The sequence below is a fragment of the Oryza sativa genome, chromosome 1, assembly GCF_034140825.1.
Source record: "Oryza sativa Japonica Group chromosome 1, ASM3414082v1".
NCBI classification, from domain to species: domain Eukaryota; kingdom Viridiplantae; phylum Streptophyta; class Magnoliopsida; order Poales; family Poaceae; genus Oryza; species Oryza sativa.
In genome coordinates, this window is record NC_089035.1 from 18,765,311 (window position 1) to 18,784,555 (window position 19,245).

Consider the following 19,245-nt stretch of genomic DNA (forward strand, 5'->3'; position numbering starts at 1 on the left):
TCATGGACTTTTAGTATATAATAGAAGATATTAGCATACTCCCTCTGGTTCTATATTAATTGACGTTTTGGATAAGGTTGAGGTTAAACTTTATAACTTTGACCATCAATAACTTTAAAAATATTTAGTTTAAAGAAACTAGAAAAATGTATATAGATTTGTCTTTCAAAACACTATAATAAAAGTAAACATGCATTTATTTATTGTATATATTATAATAGAAAAATAAGGTCAAAGGTATATCTTGTAGAGCGTGTCATTGTCCAAAGCGTCAATTAAAATGAAACCGGAGGGATTATATTTCTACAAACTTGATCAAACTTTAAAAAAACTTTGATTAAGAAAAAAATCAAATAATTTATAATATGAAACGAATAGAGTAGTAGTGAGATAAGCTTTTAAATAGTATAGTGAAATGTTAGATCCTTTTGTTGGGTTGTTCTAAGATAATATAAGGGGAAAAAAAGAAAACAACGTGGCTTGCATTATCAACAATGTTGGTGGCGGCATGCTTACTAGGCGAACATACGATAATTCTAAATTTGCAATGGTTCCAATTAACCTCCACCCGAATTAACAATGAATATGGTTCCGATGGGAAAATGTTACCCAGCAAACGTAGGGGTTGGCCAGCAAGCGAACGCTTATTGGAAGTTGGTTTGGAATTTCGGATATCCTTGGCCTGGAGGGTTGGAAGTAATGCCAATGCTATATGGTAGGAAAATGACATGGTATCGGCAGATTATCTGCACAAGATCATGAAGGGAAAAAAGAAAGGAATTTGCTGCTTGATTGGCGCGCGGAAGGTAAAGTGAGGCTTCTACTACTAGATGTGAATTAATGCATGGGAAAGGTAGCTACTACACACAAGTTGGAGTATATACGAGTATCATATTAAAAATGAAGTCCAAGGTTGCCTGCCTAATCTTCAGTATCTAGCGCTGGCTGAGTTCAGCCCCGAGAGTGACAGGATCCTACACTTGGACATACTCCAATCGCAGCATCTGTGAGCGAGCAGGACTAGTAGTACTCCTAGACGTTAGGCGAGATCTGTCGCAGGCGTGGAAGCTACGATCCACACAGCCAGGCAGATAGTCGACCGTACGTGCGCGCGTCCTCCACAAGGTCGTTATATCGGCCGTGGAGCCCCCCGCGCGCGCGCCCACAAGGAGAGACGACGCGGCACGGTAGTAGGGTCACCCACGCCACGATTGGTGCCAAGGGAGCAAAGGCTCACTAGTGCACATGCGGCGGGCGCGCGCAGAAACCATATACGACTACTCGCCTCGTCGCTTAGCTTTCGCTAACAACGGCTACCTTTCCGGTTCGGCTGGCGTCCACCTCGCGCGTGGAATTGGCGTCGTCACGTTCACGTGGCTGCATCTGCATCTGCATCTGCGTGCGCTCCAGATCAATCACACTACGGCCCAGTTTAGTTCCAAAATTTTTCTTTAAATTTTTAACTTTTCAATCACATTAAAATTTTTCTACATATACAAACTTTTAACTTTTTTATCACATCGTTTCAATTTCAACCAAAATTTTAATTTTGATATGAAAGAATTAAAAGGAGTTCCGGCCCCCGGTCGCTCGTCACTGCGCCCGTCGCGCAACAGGAAGAGGGCAAGGGGACGGGGAGGGTCCGGGCCCCGGGCCGCCCGCGGCAGCGGTCCTCGTACATGGAGTACTGTCCTCCTGTATAAACAAAGAACTAGGCTAGCTACTTTATTCCTTTGTCTAACTCACTCTGGTTACTAATTGTTTGGCTGTTTGCTACTACCTTCGTTCTATTTTAAGTGTAGCCGTCTGTCTTATTTAGACAAATTATACTTTTTTTTTAAAAAGTCACACGTAATATTTTATAATAACGAACAAAGTAATAATCATAATTTTGTTAAAAATAAAACAAACGATCAAATATTGGACAAAAACAGAATTATTAGGGCATGTACAATGGTTTTTATTAACGGTCTCTCTTTATTGTCATGCAAACATATTTGGTGATATGGAAGAGAGAGAAAGAAGAAAAGAGAAAGATGGTTGCTACGCATGACAATAGCATAGAGTCGACTCTTAGCATTTATTAGGAAATTTTTTATTGCATTGAGTCTAATAAAGGAAAGATGACTAGTAAGAAAGTATTTGGTACATTAATGATCAGAGACCGTATTGTCTTAACTATTGTATCGTGATAGCCTCTAATTAACATAGAGACCATATCGGTCTCTACCTTTGTACTTGCCCTTACAACTACTTAGGGAATGTTTGGTTAATGGGTTATAGGATCTATCTTGATTTTCGGTGGTACAACACAGGGTCTACCTTTTCGATTCCGAAGTAAAAACCGCTCCTCACCAGTTTACCAAAATCAGACCGAAAACCGGCAAAAACTATCGAATTTCAGTCAATACCATACGGAAACCGGCTAATACCGATTGGTTTTTACAAAACGAGACCTAGCGATTTTATGAAAACCGACCAGTTTTCGTGAAATTCCATCGGTTTTTCTAGAATGTTTACTCGAGTTTACTGTTTTAACTTTAAATTTCTTGAAAACGATTTGGATTTTCCTTTGAAATCTGATTAGGTCCCGCATCCTCAAACCTCGATGTCTCGTGGTTCTAACGGGTGCTTGACTGCTTGGAGCCTATACAGGTAAGTAGAGATCAGGCAAAAGTACTACTGCTGGTAGCTGATAGTACTACTACTGAGTACATTATTTCTGTTCCTTGAGCTTAATTGCCATACAATGCCGTTGCAAAAGTGCAAACCCGCCCATTAATTTATTATTTTTAGATAATGCATGCCCATTAATTAGTATAGCACCGTACGTACTTGATCTAGCCGATATGTGGTGTCGATGATCATGATTACAGCCACGGCTGCACGCTTTGCTTGCTAATTAATTTTAGGGTATTCGCTCGTTGGTACCAACTCGTCCAGTACTTTTGCGAGATAGAGATAAAGTGTACGTCGATCTGTTGCTAGAGTCGTCGCGGCCGCGCCCCTGCGCGCGGAGGCAGTGTAGAGTGTGGACACATGTAGATCGATCGCCCTTGGGCCTTGACATTTCTCACTGTACGAATCAGCGTGCAGCAGTGCAAGCTAGCTGCGGAGTGGTCTTGGGGTTGAGTCACATGCCAGTTAGGCCAATCTATCCCAACATGTAAGCAGCATTTTTTAACTTCTCTTGGCTACTAAAAGTATGACTGTCGCCGTGTTTAGTTCTAAAATCTTTCTTCCAACTTTTAACTTTTCCATCACATCGTTCTAATTTCAATAAAATTTTTAATTTTAGTGTGAACTAAACACAGCCTATATAGGTCTTGTTTAGTTCCCACATAAAAAATTTACACCCTATCACATCGAACGTTTGAACACTTATATGAAGTATTAAATATAGGCTAAAAAATAACTAATTATACAGATTGTGTGTAAATTGCAAGACGAATCTTTTAAGCCCAATTGTTCTATGATTTGACAATATGGTGCTACAGTAAATATTTGCTAATGACGGATTAATTAGGCTTAATAAATTTGTCTCACAGTTTACATGCGGATTCTGTAATTTGTTTTGTTATTAGATTACGTTTAATACTTCAAATGTGTGTCCGTATATCCGATGTGACACGGTAAAAATTTTCATCCCTGGATGTAAACACAACCATACATATTGTTAGGGCCCCTTTAAATCGCATGATTGAGAAAACGTAGGAATAGGAAAAATATAGGATTTTGATATGAATGTAAGTGTAAAACAGAGGATTGCAAAACGTAGAAAAAACACAGGAATGGATGTTTGATTGAACTGCAGGAAAAACACAGGAATTGGATGAGAGAGGTAGACTTAACGGATCCGTTACCAAGAGGTTGAAGCTCTTGCTAAATTTCCTACAAAATCTCTATAGGATTGTCCATTCCACAGGAATTTCAAAGGATTAAATAGGATTCAATCTTTTGTATCAAAAGGCTTCATAGGAAATTTTTCTATAGGATTGAAATCCTCCAAAATTCCTATATTTTTCTTCTAAATCAAAGGGGCCCTTACTACAAAACATCTCTACAAACATTATGTTTCTCCTTTTTTCCCCCCTTCTGCAGGGACTATAAAGGGCTTTCTTAAGAAGATCGCACATGCAAACTAACTAATTAAGTTAATCCTGACTAATATAATGGACTGTTTCCCATAAATCAGAAAAACCTTTTCCTAAATTAGACTACAATAATTTGTTTCATGATTGCTAGCAGGAATGAATTGGTTTTCTTTTAATTTGGTAGAGTTTCAAAGATTTCATTCCTGAATAAATAAATGTTTTTGTTAAACATAAAACAATTTAGTAAGTTACTAAAAGGGAGTGTCTAGATTTCTAAGCACGTGAAGTTTTCCAAAAAAAAAACCAATCACTTTTCTTATCCCTTTGACATTAATACAATGATTTTCGTCACTCCATTACTTATCACTCTCTAGTAGTTGAATAAGAGATTATTCCAACACAAAAATTTACAAAATACACACAAATAATTCAAAAATATTAAAATTAAAGTAAACCATATATAACTATGAAACTGTAGTTAAAATGAACTAAAATTGCACAATGCAAAACACTGCAATTTTAGTCATAGCAATGCGTAAATTTAGATACCTAACGCCTCAAATCTCATAAATCCCTAATAATATAGATAAATAGGTATCTAGCTCCTACAAATTCTTCGAGCTAGAATCGATCTTGCCATATCTTTCTCACCATATCATTCCTAGAGAAATATATACTCATCTAACTCTAAGAAATCTTTGAGCTTTAACTTCGCCGAATAACCTGAAATGCTTAAAAATAATCAGGCAACCTTCTTACATTGAAAAAAAAGCCTTAAGCTCTCAATGCTGAGGCATACGGGCACATAAAAGAACTAAAATTAAGCAAAAATAGAAAAACAACTACTATGCATCTGTCTATTACTTTTATACTAGAAAAAAAAAGCTCGTGGGCCTGTTTGGCACAGCTCTAGCTCCAGCTCCACCCCTCCTGGAGCTGGAGCTCAGCCAAACAGTTTCAGCTCCACTAATACTGGGAGTGGAGTTGGGTGGAGCTCTCTCACAAAATGTACTAGAGTTGTGGAGCTGGGTTTAGGCAGCTCCACAACTCCACTCTAGACTCAACTCCTGGAGTAATATTTAGGAGTTGGAGCTGTACCAAACAGGCCCTTACAATAGGTATTATTGTTATACGGTTTAGCTAAGGTGAAATTCACTATGGAAATTTGCTTGGATATTTTTTTTTTTACAAAATCAGAAGCTACAATTAGGAGTCCAATTATCTCATATTAACATGCGAGTTTTTTAAAGGAGATTTCTTATACGACTCTAACTATATTTCTAAAAGCGAAAGAACTTAAAAAACCGACCTAAATACGGATCTGTATTTTCAAAAGTGAATGAGCTTAAAAGCCGACTCAAATACGGATGACGTAACAAAGTATCGATAAAAATATCTTTAATTTTTACAATAGTAGATATATGTTTGAAGCATAACAATATTATCTTCGGAGACAGAGCTTACAATAAAAACAGTTTACCAAACATTAACATATCCAAGATATTATTACCCCAGCACCAAGCAAAAGCCTGAAACCTTTTCCTGGAGCACTGTGTAGCGGGTCCTCCAAGTACCTAACCCGTTTACCAGTCAGTCACCACCCGCTTGGACTTCGATCCCGGTGATGGTGGTGGAGTGCCGACACAAAAACTGCGCCGCTGCCCACTGCAGCATTGCTCCCTCTCGAGGCCCGGTCCACCCCACCACCACCATCCACCGTAGAATAACGTGTGAGACGTCTCGTTAGTTAGGACGATTCCGGCAAGAAACCACGTAAAAAACCCCGCAAAACCCCCCAAAACCCAAGCGCACACCAAACCAAACCAAAAACAACTCCCCCCCCCACCCCCCCCCCCCCCCCCGCCTTTCACGCTTCTACCCCCTCTTCCTTCCACGCTTCCCCACCGAGCCCCGGATTGCGCCAAAACAAAACGGAAGCCTCCCGTTTTTCTCCCTTCTCCTCACTGTGACGCACTAGTCTTCTTCCCACTCGCGGTCGCGGCGAGTACGTACGTGACCGAATGGTGCTCCTCCTGCTGCTCCTGCTCGCGCTCCCGGCGGCGGCGGGCGGGCTGGCGGCGGACGGGCAGGCGCTGCTGGCCTTCAAGGCGGCCGTGCTGCGGGACCCCGAGGGCGCGCTCGCCGACTGGGACGCCTCCACCGCCGCCGACCCCTGCGCCTGGAACGGCGTCTCCTGCGGCGCCGGGTCCGGGGCCGGGGGCGCCGACCGCCGCGTCGTGGCGCTGTCCCTCCCGAGGAAGGGCCTCGTGGGCTCCCTCCCGGCGTCGCCGCTCCCGGCCTCGCTCCGCCACCTCAACCTCCGCAGCAACCGCCTCTTCGGCGAGCTCCCCGCGCCGCTCCTCTCCGCTGCGGCGGGGCTGCAGAGCGTCGTGCTGTACGGGAACGAGCTGTACGGGCCGATCCCGCCGGAGCTCGGCGACCTCCCCTACCTCCAAATCCTCGACCTCTCCTCCAACTCCCTCAACGGCACGCTCCCGCCCGCGATCCTGAGATGCCGCCGCCTCCGCTCCCTCGCGCTCGGCTGGAACAACCTCACCGGCGCGCTGCCGCAGGGGTTTGCCAGGGGCCTGTCGGCGCTGGAGCACCTCGATTTGTCCCACAACCGCTTCTCCGGCGCCGTCCCGGAGGACATCGGCAACCTGTCCAGGCTCGAGGGGACGGTCGACCTCTCGCACAACCAGTTCTCCGGCCAGATTCCGGCGAGCCTTGGAAGATTGCCGGAGAAGGTCTACATTGATCTCACGTACAACAATCTGTCCGGCCCGATTCCGCAGAATGGGGCGCTGGAGAACCGGGGGCCGACGGCGTTCGTCGGCAACCCGGGCCTCTGCGGGCCGCCGCTCAAGAACCCGTGCTCGCCGGACGCCATGCCGTCGTCCAATCCGTTTGTGCCCAAGGATGGGGGCTCCGGCGCCCCCGGTGCTGGGAAGAACAAGGGGTTGGGGAAGGTTGCCATTGTAGCCATTGTGCTCAGTGATGTGGTGGGGATTCTGATCATTGCACTGGTGTTCTTCTACTGCTATTGGAGGGCTGTTTCCTCCAAGGAGAAGGGGAATGGTGGGGCTGCTGGTTCTAAGGGGTCCAGGTGTGGCAAGGATTGTGGGTGTTTTAGCCGGGACGAATCCGCCACGCCGTCGGAGCACACCGAGCAGTATGACCTCGTGCCGTTGGACCAGCAAGTGAGGTTCGATCTCGATGAGCTGCTCAAGGCATCAGCATTTGTGCTTGGGAAGAGCGGCATCGGGATCGTGTATAAGGTGGTTCTTGAGGACGGGCTTACGATGGCCGTCAGGCGGCTAGGAGAAGGGGGACTGCAGAGGTTTAAGGAGTTCCAGACTGAGGTTGAGGCCATTGGCAAGGTCCGCCATCCCAGCATTGTTACCTTGAGGGCTTATTACTGGTCTTATGATGAGAAGTTGTTGATATATGATTACATCCCTAATGGCAGCCTCTCTGCAGCAATCCATGGTATGCATTACTTATTTGCTGAGTTTCACATGACTGGTCAATTGGCATAAGAAAAGTGCCACAGTAGAATCACATCTTTGCATATATTATGATTTTGGTTTGTTAATTTATTACACTAGGACTCAAGGACACTAATTAGGTATGCTTTTGGCCAATAACTCTTCCCTCTGCTCTAGAAATTAGTACTAGGAATTCAATTTGGATGAACTTCGTTATTTTGCTAGGCGTTTTTTATGCTACCAGCTTATGCAAATTCAGTTCATTCATTCTGAAATAGACTTTTGCCAGTTGGCTGATTCTTATTTTCTAGGATTAGTGCCATGAGCACTCTCTCTGTTCTAAAAAAGTGAGCATTAATTTCAAGCAAGTGATGCCATCACTAAATACTAATACGGTTCGGTAATTTTTTTTATCGGTTTCAGGTAAACCTGGGACAATGACATTCACACCATTGCCATGGGATGGACGTCTAAAAATCATGCAAGGGGTTGCAAAGGGGCTATCTTTCTTGCATGAATTTAGCCCTAAAAAGTATATCCATGGGGACTTAAGGCCAAATAATGTCCTCCTTGGATCAAACATGGAGCCATACATATCAGATTTTGGGCTCGGACGGCTTGCAAATATTGCTGGAGGATCACCTTTCACACAATCAGATCATGCTGGTATAGAGAAAGCTCAGAGCCAGCAGTCCGATGCCTCGGTGAGCCCTCTTGTGGGCAAAGGATCATGCTATCAAGCACCAGAAGCACTGAAAACACTGAAACCATCTCAGAAATGGGATGTATACTCCTATGGTGTGATCTTGCTGGAAATGATCACCGGCAGATCGCCGGTTGTTCTCTTGGAGACTATGCAGATGGACCTTGTGCAATGGGTGCAGTTCTGTATTGAAGAAAAGAAACCATCTGCCGATGTGCTCGATCCTTCTCTCGCCAGAGACTCTGAACGGGAAGATGAGATGATCGCAGCACTGAAAGTTGCTCTCGCTTGCGTTCAGGCCAATCCAGAGCGAAGGCCCTCTATGAGGCATGTCGCAGAAACCCTGGATCACCTCAATGGTTCAGGCTAGAAAAGTAGTATCATGGAAGGCGGTCATTTTTTAGAGCATTTGATGGTTGTACAGCTCAAGGAAGGCAAGGAAGCTTAGGTGACTCAAGCTTCATCAGTTCGCTATGTAAAATTGTCATTTTCGCAGGACCCTCAGATTCTGCTCCGCTCTTAACATGTTAGATAGCCTTTTTCTGTTAGCTTGCTATCATGAGTTATGACTATTGTGCTTGCCTATAAGTCATGGGAATGGGTGAATTTAACTGTGTATGCTTGCAGCTTGCTCTCTGATAGTCTGAATGAACAAGAACTGATAGGATTATATGGAGCACTTTGTTTGGAGAACAGAGCCACGGATGTCATTGAGATAGGGGTGGCAAATAGTTATTTGCCAAATCTAAAAGTGGCAAATAGTTAAAACCCCCTCTCCTTGTACTACTTAATTGGTATCAATTTTTTTTTACCATGGAAGCATGTTAGGGCCATGATTAAGAACTGCATATTTAAGCTTGGAGTCCTGAAAGCATGGACAGTACTCTCACCGTTAGATGGAATAGAATATGGCCAAGTGCTAGAGTGGTTTTACTTTGTGCTGTACATGTGGTGTACTTCTATTTGGCCTTAGAAATTTTTACATGGGCCCTTTCAGCAAAAGCGATGTGGCATCATTGATTTTTAGTACTAGAATACATATACCTTCCTGGTTGATAAGAGGCAGTCACAATATGTTACTGTAGGGATCAGGTTGTTTTTCCTTCAAGAACCTGTTCAGAATTCAGATACCTTGAATTTTCCTTGTGAAGTTGTTGCATTTTTCACTAGCAGCACATGATGTGGAATTCTGTTTCCATCTACATCAATTCTAGTGGAGTTAACATCCATCTCTCTCTCTCTGGTTGTTGCGAACAGTTTCACTGGAATTTATTGTTGTGGATCTGGGTAGGGGCATGGAGGAGCTGCAAGCATGCAAAGCATGGTCCCTTGGTGTACTTGAACCAGAACAGCCGTGGGGCTGTGTTCCCCTTCAGGACCAGGTCGCCCTAAAAAGGGTACTATCATGCTCATGCATGTGCACTGTCCTCCGTACTCCATAGCACGCATGAGGAGAAATCATGAGGCACACGCGTCGGTTCATTTACTACTCCTATTCGTTAATACTAGGGTTTAGGGAAGCGATTGATCTATCTCTAAGCTTTGTTTGTTGCGGTTGCCACTTGCCAGTTAGTATCATCCTACCAGTGAGTGACTGGTTATGATCGTACGGGTTGTAGTAGGAGTAGTGGTGAGCTGCTGGTGCTCTCTTGAGTCTTGACTAGTGGTCATTGAGGATTGGGATCAGGTGTAGTCCCAACTATAACTGCACGTTAGGAACTGCACAAGATTTTATCCATTCGATTTTTCAATGGAAGGTCTAAATTAAATGCTACAATAGCCTTGATATAATATTTTTTGTTGGATTATTTGAATGAACAGTGTCCTATCAAATTTGGGCCTTTGGATTTGCATCCTACAGTTATGGTATAACTGCCTAAGTTGCAGTCATAGTAAGGACTGCACAGGAACCAAATCCGGTCATTGAATGTTGCCTGGAAGAGAAATTGAGTTGGCAATGATTACAACTGTTCTCGATCATAAAAACGGAACCGCTAAATGGCTATTAATAGAAATTGAGATCAAAATCTTTTGTAAGTTTCTAACCTTAGGATTCACGTTATGATTATATTCGTGCTTCGGCCACTTAGCTTTTTCTCTTTCAACTTCGGCGATCAGTTCTCCTCAAGCTCGATAGCGACTGGCGGTGGCTCGAGGGGTAGGGGTGGGAGGGGGGACTTAGAGGGATGGTTTGGGAGACAGCCTCCTGGCGGTGGATTGTGGGCATAGGCGGGAGGCGATCTCAGTGTTGAGATTATGGGCATATAATGATTTAATTTATTCCATAAATAAATCATGACATTACAGATGAAAACTAGCATGAACGCATCATTAGATCTACACATGTAAACTACGCAGAATAACATGAACAGATCAAATATGCGCAACATATTGAACACGTACCGAGGTGACGAAAAGACCGGCTGCTTGGTCGAAACTTTTCGCAGGTGTCTACGAAGGCACGAAACACGCGAGCGAAGAGGAAGGCGAGCCGTCGCGAACGAACAGGGAGCAGTCGCGCGAAGCGCTTCCCAAAAACCTTATTGCCGCCTTCTCCCGGTGCAGGACGTCAAAGGCAGAGGTTCCGGAGACCTGCTCTCCCGATCGCTGGTGCACGCCGGCGAGCGGGATGGAGTAGTCTACGAGCGACGGCGCAGTACAGAGTAGGAGGCAAACCCTAGATTGATTTTCGCATATCCTGTGTGAAGACGGCGGGTCAGTTTATATAGAGAAGGGTCGCTTGATCAGGGCGCCCGCACGATCTCTACTGCGCGTAACCGAACCGGATAAGTCGCGCGTAACTTATCCGGACTCCACGCCGTTTGCACGCACCGGATTTTTCGGAACGTTTCCAAAACAAAAACGAATCCGAATTTGCAGCAAAACAAAACTGCAAAAGGAGGCTGCATCTGCGCAAGGGTGAGGAGCCAATTTTTCGGACCATTCGACGCGTACGTCGTGCACGCGCGCCGCCTGCCCTGCCCTGCCAGGCCAGGCGAGGCGAGCGAGCGCGCGCGTGTTTCCCCTCTTCTCTCCACCACACATGCTTCAAGTGGCTAGGAGGGCATCCTCCCTTTTAAGGAGGTCCCCCTCTCCTAGAATAAGCAAGGTGGTACTAAACTCCACATGCATGCCATCCCATGAGGTGGGCTTTTTGTGATTTTCCAAAGAATTAATCTTCGAGTGGGCTAAGGCCCATTCATTAATTCCAACAATCCCCCACCAAATCTCAAAATCCCACTGAGATTTGCCTTTTCCAATGTACTGTTTATATACCAGCGGTTCGATGGAGACCAATTAAGGTTGAACATCCACCTAGAACTCCAAGCTACACTTACTCACAACTTGAACAATGGACTACGCCTTGAATTGCAAGTCTTGTGCAAGCAAGTTTCACTCAAAGTCTTATCTGGTACTAGACCGTCTGTAGACTACCCCTCGGGTGGAGCGTATAAGTCATACTCCTAGGTCTTTAGTAAGCTTCCTAGAAGATTCACCCAAAATCTTCATAGACTGCGACCAACAGTCAAGCTCACAAAGGTGAGTTCTTTCAAGAATGCTCTGCAGGACAACATCTTTGCTAATTAAAGCCAACAGAACTCATTAAGGCATAGCCAACCTGCCTTGCAGCTCACGAGAGTATATGCATCTTCACTTGGAGAGGGTATATATATTGGTACTCTCCTATAGTTTATTAATGGTTTGTTCTTCCCAGGATCTAATTCACGGGATCTCCGATCACATAGACTAGGTTACCACCATAGTATAACTCACATGGGTCTCAAACCCATCTCCTTCGATGCATTGTCTATCACATTTCGTGATAGTCCCTTCGTGAAGGGATCTGCCAGGTTTCTCGCTGTTTGGATGTAATCCAACGTTATAACTCCGGAGTTTCTTAATTTCCTGATAGACTTCAATCGTCTTTTCACATGTCTAGACGATTTCATATTATCCTTAGAACTATTCACTTTGACAATTACCGTTTGATTGTCACAGTTCATAAGGATAGCCGGCACCGGTTTTTCAACAATAGGCAGATCCATTAATAGATCACGCAGCCATTCTGCCTCAACAGTAGCAGTATCCAGTGCCGTTAGCTCTGCTTCCATGGTTGACCTCGTCAAAATTGTCTGTTTGCAAGACCTCCATGAAACAGCACCACCACCCAGTGTGAAAACATATCCACTAGTGGCTTTGATCTCATCCACATCAGAGATCCAGTTAGAATCACTATAACCTTCCAGTACCGCAGGATACCCAGTATAGTGAAGCCCCAATTCCACAGTACCTTTCAGATAGCGCATTACTCGCTCAAGCGCACGCCAGTGATCATCTCCCGGATTAGAGGTAAATCGGCTCAACTTGCTCACAGCAAAGGAGATATCAGGCCTAGTTGCACTAGCCAGGTACATCAACGAGCCAATGATTTGGGAGTATTCCAGTTGATTCCTAGCAATTCTCTTGTTCTTGCGAAGCAACAAGCTAAGATCATAAGGTGTTGGAGAAGGCTTACTATCAATGTAGCCAAAGCGATTCAAGATCTTCTCCACATAATGGGACTGCAAGAGTGTAATCCTATTCTCACCTCTAATTAGCTTAATGTTTAAGATAACATCAGCTACTCCCAAATCTTTCATATCAAAATTTTGAGACAAGAATGATTTAACCTCATTTATCACCTCAAGGTTTGTCCCAAATATCAGTATGTCGTCAACATACAAGCACAAAATAACTCCCTCACCCCCACCATGGCGATAGTACACACATTTATTCGCCTCATTGACTCCAAAGCCTGCAGATGTCAATGTTTTGTCAAATTTCTCATGCCATTGCTTAGGAGCTTGTTTCAGACCATACAAAGACTTCAACAATTTGCACACTTTGCCTTCTTGACCTTCAACTACAAACCCATCAGGTTGATCCATATAGATCTCCTCATCCAGCTCTCCATTAAGAAAAGCTGTCTTAACGTCCATTTGATGAACGAGAAGACCATGTGAGGCTGCTAGGGAAAGTAGCACACGAATTGTGGTCAATCTAGCAACAGGTGAGTAAGTGTCAAAGAAATCTTCGCCTTCTTTCTGAGTATAGCCCTTAGCAACAAGCCGAGCCTTGTACTTTTCAATAGTACCGTCAGGCCTAAGCTTCTTCTTGAACACCCACTTGCACCCCACAGGTTTACACCCATAGGGTTGCTCTGTCACCTCCCAAGTCCCGTTAGCGATAATGGAATCCATTTCACTACGGACAGCCTCCTTCCAGTAGTCTGCATCAGGAGATGCATATGCTTCTGAAATTGACTTAGGAGTGTCATCCACGAGGTACACAGTAAAATCATCACCAAAAGACTTAGCCGTCCTTTGTCTCTTACTCCTTCGAGGAGCTTCACTGACATCCTCCTCAGAGACAAGTTCATGTGTATGTTCAATTTGTTCTGGTGGTGTGATTGAACTGGGAATTATTTCAGAGGGTTGGTTCGAACCACTATGTGTATCCTTCATTGGGAAAAAGCTCTCAAAGAAGGTAGCATCACGAGACTCCATAATTGTACCAACATGCATGTCCAGTACCTCGGATTTAACTATTAAAAATCTATAGGCAATGCTATGATGAGCATATCCCAGAAAGACACAGTCCACAGTCTTAGGTCCAAGTTTGCGCTTCTTCGTTATTGGTACATTGACTTTCGCCAAGCACCCCCATGTGCGCAAATAAGAAAGTGATGGTTTTCTACCAATCCATATCTCATATGGTGTTTTGTCCTTATTTCTGTTAGGAACTCTGTTTAACACATGATTTGAGGTCAACAATGCCTCCCCCCACCATGCCTTAGGCAGTCCCGCGGTGTCCAACATGGCATTCACCAAGTCAGTCAGTGTGCGGTTCTTCCTTTCAGCAATCCCATTAGACTCGGGAGAATAGGGAGGCGTCCTCTCATGTATGATGCCATGTTCCTTACAGAATAAGTCAAACTCGTTCGAGAAAAACTCTCCACCACGATCAGACCTAAGCCTTTTTATCTTTCTGTCAAGTTGATTTTCAACTTCTGCCTTATAAATTTTAAAATAGTCTAGAGCCTCGTCTTTCGTTTTCAACAAGTACACATAGCAAAATCTAGTAGCATCATCAATGAATGTCATGAAATATCGTTTTCCACCCTTCGTCAACACCCCATTCATTTCACAAAGATCTGAATGTAGGAGTTCTAGTGGTGCCAAGTTTCTCTCCTCGGCAGCCTTGTGAGGCTTGCGAGGTTGCTTCGATTGCACACAACTATGGCACTTAGAACCTTTGACAATGGAAAACTTAGGAATTAAACACATGCTGGAAAGCCGAGACATCAAGCCAAAATTAATATGACATAAACGTGAATGCCAAACATTAGCCTCATCATCCACACTGCCACAAATATGGTTCACAGACTTATTGCAGAAATCAGAAAGGGAAAAGCGGAACAGGCCTCCGCACTCATAACCTTTACCAATAAAATATCCATGTTTAGACACGACTACTTTATTAGACTCAAAAACCAACTTAAATCCGTCTCTAGTCAGACGGGAGCCACTAACAAGATTCCTGTCGATAGAAGGGACATGCTGCACGTTCTTCAGCTGCACGATCTTTCCCGAAGTAAACTTCAGATCTACCGTGCCAACACCATGAACAGAAGCATGTGACCCATTCCCCATTAGGACGGTGGAACCCCGTGCGACCTGATAAGAAGAAAACAATGAGATGTCAGCACAAACATGTACATTGGCCCCAGTATCAACCCACCAATTAGTAGATTGATTAACTGAAAAAACAGTAGGTAAATTACCATACCCGCTTCCATCTCCAGTGTTGCCAATGGTCACATTAGCAGACTTAGAAGTCTGCCCTGCAGGTGCCTTCATCCCCTTGCGCTGTGGACACTTCCTAGCCAGATGACCAACTTGGCCACACACAAAGCAAGTCCTCTCATCCTGATTAGGATTGTTGTTGTTCTTCTTCTGCTTCTTGAAGTTGGTGGTCTGCTGAGCTTTGTATTTCCCCTTGCTCTTGTTCTGGGCCTTGTGCACAACATTGGCGCTGGACTGCCCACCATCGCCCTTAGACGCGGCATCTTTTTCCCGAGCTTTCTCCTCAACATCAAGAGACGCTATCAACCCCTCAACGGAGTATTCCTGTCTCTTGTGTTTGAGTGCAGTACCGAAACTTCTCCAAGATGGAGGTAGTTTCGCAATAATGCACCCAGCCACAAATTTGTCGGGTAAGACACACTTAAGGAGTTCGAGTTCCTTAGCCATGGTTTGTATCTCATGAGCCTGTTCGACTACAGAACGGTTGTCAGCCATCTTGTAGTCATGAAACTGCTCCATGATATACAGATCATTGCTAGCATCAGTAGCACCGAATTTAGTATTCAGTGCATCCCACAACTCCTTAGCGTCGGTCATATGCATATACACCTCGACCAGACGATCGCCAAGAACGCTAAGAATGCATCCCACAAAGAGAGTAGTGGCTTCCTCGAATTGCTTCTGCTGTTCAGCAGTAAGAACTCCTTCAGGTTTGCCAGTACTCACCCAGAAGCATTTCATAGCTGTCAGCCACAGAGTGACCCTGATCTGCCATCTCTTAAAATGCACACCGGTGAATTTATCCGGCCTCAGTGCATCGGCAAAACCAGCCATAGTAAAATCACAGTGCCTATAATAAGGTTTTTGGATTGTTGAGATTATGGGCATATAATGATTTAATTTATTCCATAAATAAATCATGACATTACAGATGAAAACTAGCATGAACGCATCATTAGATCTACACATGTAAACTACGCAGAATAACATGAACAGATCAAATATGCGCAACATATTGAACACGTACCGAGGTGACGAAAAGACCGGCTGCTTGGTCGAAACTTTTCGCAGGTGTCTACGAAGGCACGAAACATGCGAGCGAAGAGGAAGGCGAGTCGTCGCGAACGAACAGGGAGCAGTCGCACGAAGCACTTCCCAAAAACCTTATTGCCGCCTTCTCCCAGTGCAGGACGTCAAAGGCAGAGGTTCCGGAGACCTGCTCTCCCGATCGCTGGTGCACGCCGGCGAGCGGGATGGAGTAGTCTACGAGCGACGGCGCAGTACAGAGTAGGAGGTAAACCCTAGATTGATTTTCGCATATCCTGCGTGAAGACGGCGGGTCGGTTTATATAGAGAAGGGTCGCTTGATCAGGGCGCCCGCACGATCTCTACTGCGCGTAACCGAACCGGATAAGTCGCGCGTAACTTATCCGGACTCCACGCCGTTTGCACGCACCGGATTTTTCGGAACGTTTCCAAAACAAAAACGAATCCGAATTTGCAGCAAAACAAAACTGCAAAAGGAGGCTGCATCTGCGCAAGGGTGAGGAGCCAATTTTTCGGACCATTCGACGCGTACGTCGTGCACGCGCGCCGCCTGCCCTGCCCTGCCCTGCCAGGCCAGGCGAGCGAGCGCGCACGTGTGTTTCCCCTCTTCTCTCCACCACACATGTTTCAAGTGGCTAGGAGGGCATCCTCCCTTTTAAGGAGGTCCCCCTCTCCTAGAATAAGCAAGGTGGTACTAAACTCCACATGCATGCCATCCCATGAGGTGGGCTTTTTGTGATTTTCCAAAGAATTAATCTTCGAGTGGGCTAAGGCCCATTCATTAATTCCAACAGTCAGAGCCACTGGGATGCAGGAGAGCGGTCGACCAACATTGGCAGTGGAGGCGAATCGAAGCTTGTGGTTAGGAGGTAGATCCGCTGGCGTGCAACCACTGAAGATGGAGAAGACGACGGGATCCTGCCACCGGCTTGTGGAAGAGAAAAAGGGACGGGGAAGAAGCAGGCGAGGGGCCTCACCGGTGCCGTTGACTCCTTCCATCTAGCCAGCGAGACCGGGCGGTGAAAGCATCGCGTAGACACATGCTAGCTCACGACTCGCAAATGGCGGGGTGCTAGGAATGACGAGAGGAGAGAGGACGGGTGAGGCCGTGAGGGTTAGAGGTATAATTGCACGAATCTTAAAACAATCCAACGTTCTAGAATTTACATGATTTATAATGTGTTTTCTGTCAAATACCATATAGGCTGAAATCTCTCACACTGTACACAACCTAAATCTTTGTAGCTAACAAAATTAGCCAACTCACGAGCAAACTTTATCACACCCTCTTCCAATTTGGCAATGATATTTGGTTTTCTGCTATAGCACCGCACCACCTGGATCGGTTTTCCTGTGTTGTAGCAAGCAAATGAAGCACTATCGAGCAGTTTGATGCAATAAACACACAGGCATTTCTCTAGTCCATTCGGACGCTGGCTGGCGCCGAGCCCTCCCAACATGCACGCGATGTGAGGGCCTCTGCTATTGCTCCACACTGGACTGCTCGTCAAGAAGAAAGCACAAATGACAGCTCCTCCAATACCAGCCTGCAGCTTCGCCCGTTTCATGACGGAACGTACGAGCCATCAACAACGTTCACCTTCGCCTAGCCAAGCTTCTTGGCGTCTCCCAACAATTGCACGAAAATTCCTCTAGATATACTCCCAAGAAACCACTAGTTGCAAGGAATTAAAAAGCGGCAGAAGCCAAATCTCTCCCTCAATAATATGCAAAGCTCTACGTCGGTCTCAGGGTCTCTTCAGATTAATGCCAAAATAAATATTTTTAAAATTTGGCAATATCAAAATTTTAGCAAATTAACAACATTGTCAAATTGTGATAGAATAGGCTCAATATAATGTTACTAAAATTACATAGATTTACCAATATTTGACAACAAACTAAATGTAGTCATATGATTATCAATTTTAACAAATAATGATATGGTTTAAAATAATATAAATCTGACCATGCCGTCAGTCTCTACCGGACATGCCAGCTCAAAGGGTCAAGCATGCGACGCGGACTAGGTTAATTAGGAAAATGTACATCGAAGGTCCCTCAACTTGTCATCAAGTTACAAAATCGTCTCCCAACCGCAAAACCAGATATATGATATCCCTCAACTTACAAAAACCATTCATTTGAGGTCATTCGGTGGGTTTTACCTCGGTTTTGTCCGACATGGCGGCTGTGTCAGCGTAAGACCCACGCGTCCAGGGCCAGACCTAGAGGGGGGCGAGCGGTGCAGCCGCTCTGGGCCCCCAAAATCTCATGGCCCCCAGCCCCCCTCCCACCTCTCCTGTACCCAGGCGTGAGGCCTGGCCCAAGAACAGAAGGCAAAGCATCCATGCGGAAGGCGAAGCGGCAAACGCGTGAATCGCGATCAGAAACAGAAGAGAAAGAAAGAAACGCGTGAATGCGTGATTGCCGCCGCACTCGTCACAGTGTCGCACCTCTCAGGGAATGTTCATTGATAGAGACGAGTATGATCTCTTAAACAATAAAAGATTATTTAGAGACGTGTCTTTCCAATAGTTGAGACGACAAAGGCTCTAATCATTAACTCAAAAAATATTCCTTTTGTTAATATTCTTTCCATTTCTTTATCCTCATGCAACCATATTTCCATATTATAGTGATTTTTTTTGCGGGGTCCATATTATAGTGATTAATAGTCGTTGTTAAGCATAACAACGATGTTTTGTCTCTACTCTTTCTCTTTCTACCATGTTAACAAGTATTCCTAATTAGTAATGCTAAGAGACCATTATTGACAACCATTGTACATGCCCTCAGCCCTCAGCCGTCACCCGTCGCGCCAGGCCGCCAGTTGCCGCACCAGCAGCCCGCTCTGCTGCTGCTCCCGTCGTGCCGCCGCGGCGCCACCTGCTGTGCCTAACGCCCGTCGGCCGTCGCGGCGTCGCGGTGGCGCCAGTGGCTGGGCATGTACGGCGTAAGGCGATGTATTAACAGGCCAGAGCGAGTCGTCGGCTAGATTCGTGGTACGGCGCTTGACGTAATCCCCAGGGAGGCAGGGAGCCCTGCGAACAGAACAACTAACAAGC

The 19,245-nt window shown here is 45.1% G+C and overlaps 1 protein-coding gene and 1 long non-coding RNA gene across 2 annotated transcripts; one reads left to right on the top strand and one right to left on the bottom strand.

The window, feature by feature from the left end:
- Nucleotides 1-6,057: 6,057 nt before the first annotated feature.
- LOC4323994 (receptor protein kinase-like protein ZAR1) lies at nt 6,058-8,964 on the top strand. The gene is made up of 2 exons (XM_015768032.3): nt 6,058-7,583; nt 8,006-8,964. The coding sequence occupies exons 1-2, from the start codon at nt 6,116-6,118 to the stop codon at nt 8,653-8,655; spliced, it is 2,118 nt and encodes a 705-aa protein (XP_015623518.1). The 5' UTR covers nt 6,058-6,115; the 3' UTR covers nt 8,656-8,964.
- A 5,694-nt stretch (nt 8,965-14,658) lies between these two features.
- LOC136354898 (uncharacterized) lies at nt 14,659-16,307 on the bottom strand. Its single transcript, XR_010738760.1, has 2 exons — nt 15,114-16,307; nt 14,659-15,001 (listed from the first exon to the last, which is right to left on the bottom strand). It is a non-coding gene; the product is annotated as an uncharacterized lncRNA (long non-coding RNA).
- Between the last annotated feature and the right edge of the window lie 2,938 nt (nt 16,308-19,245).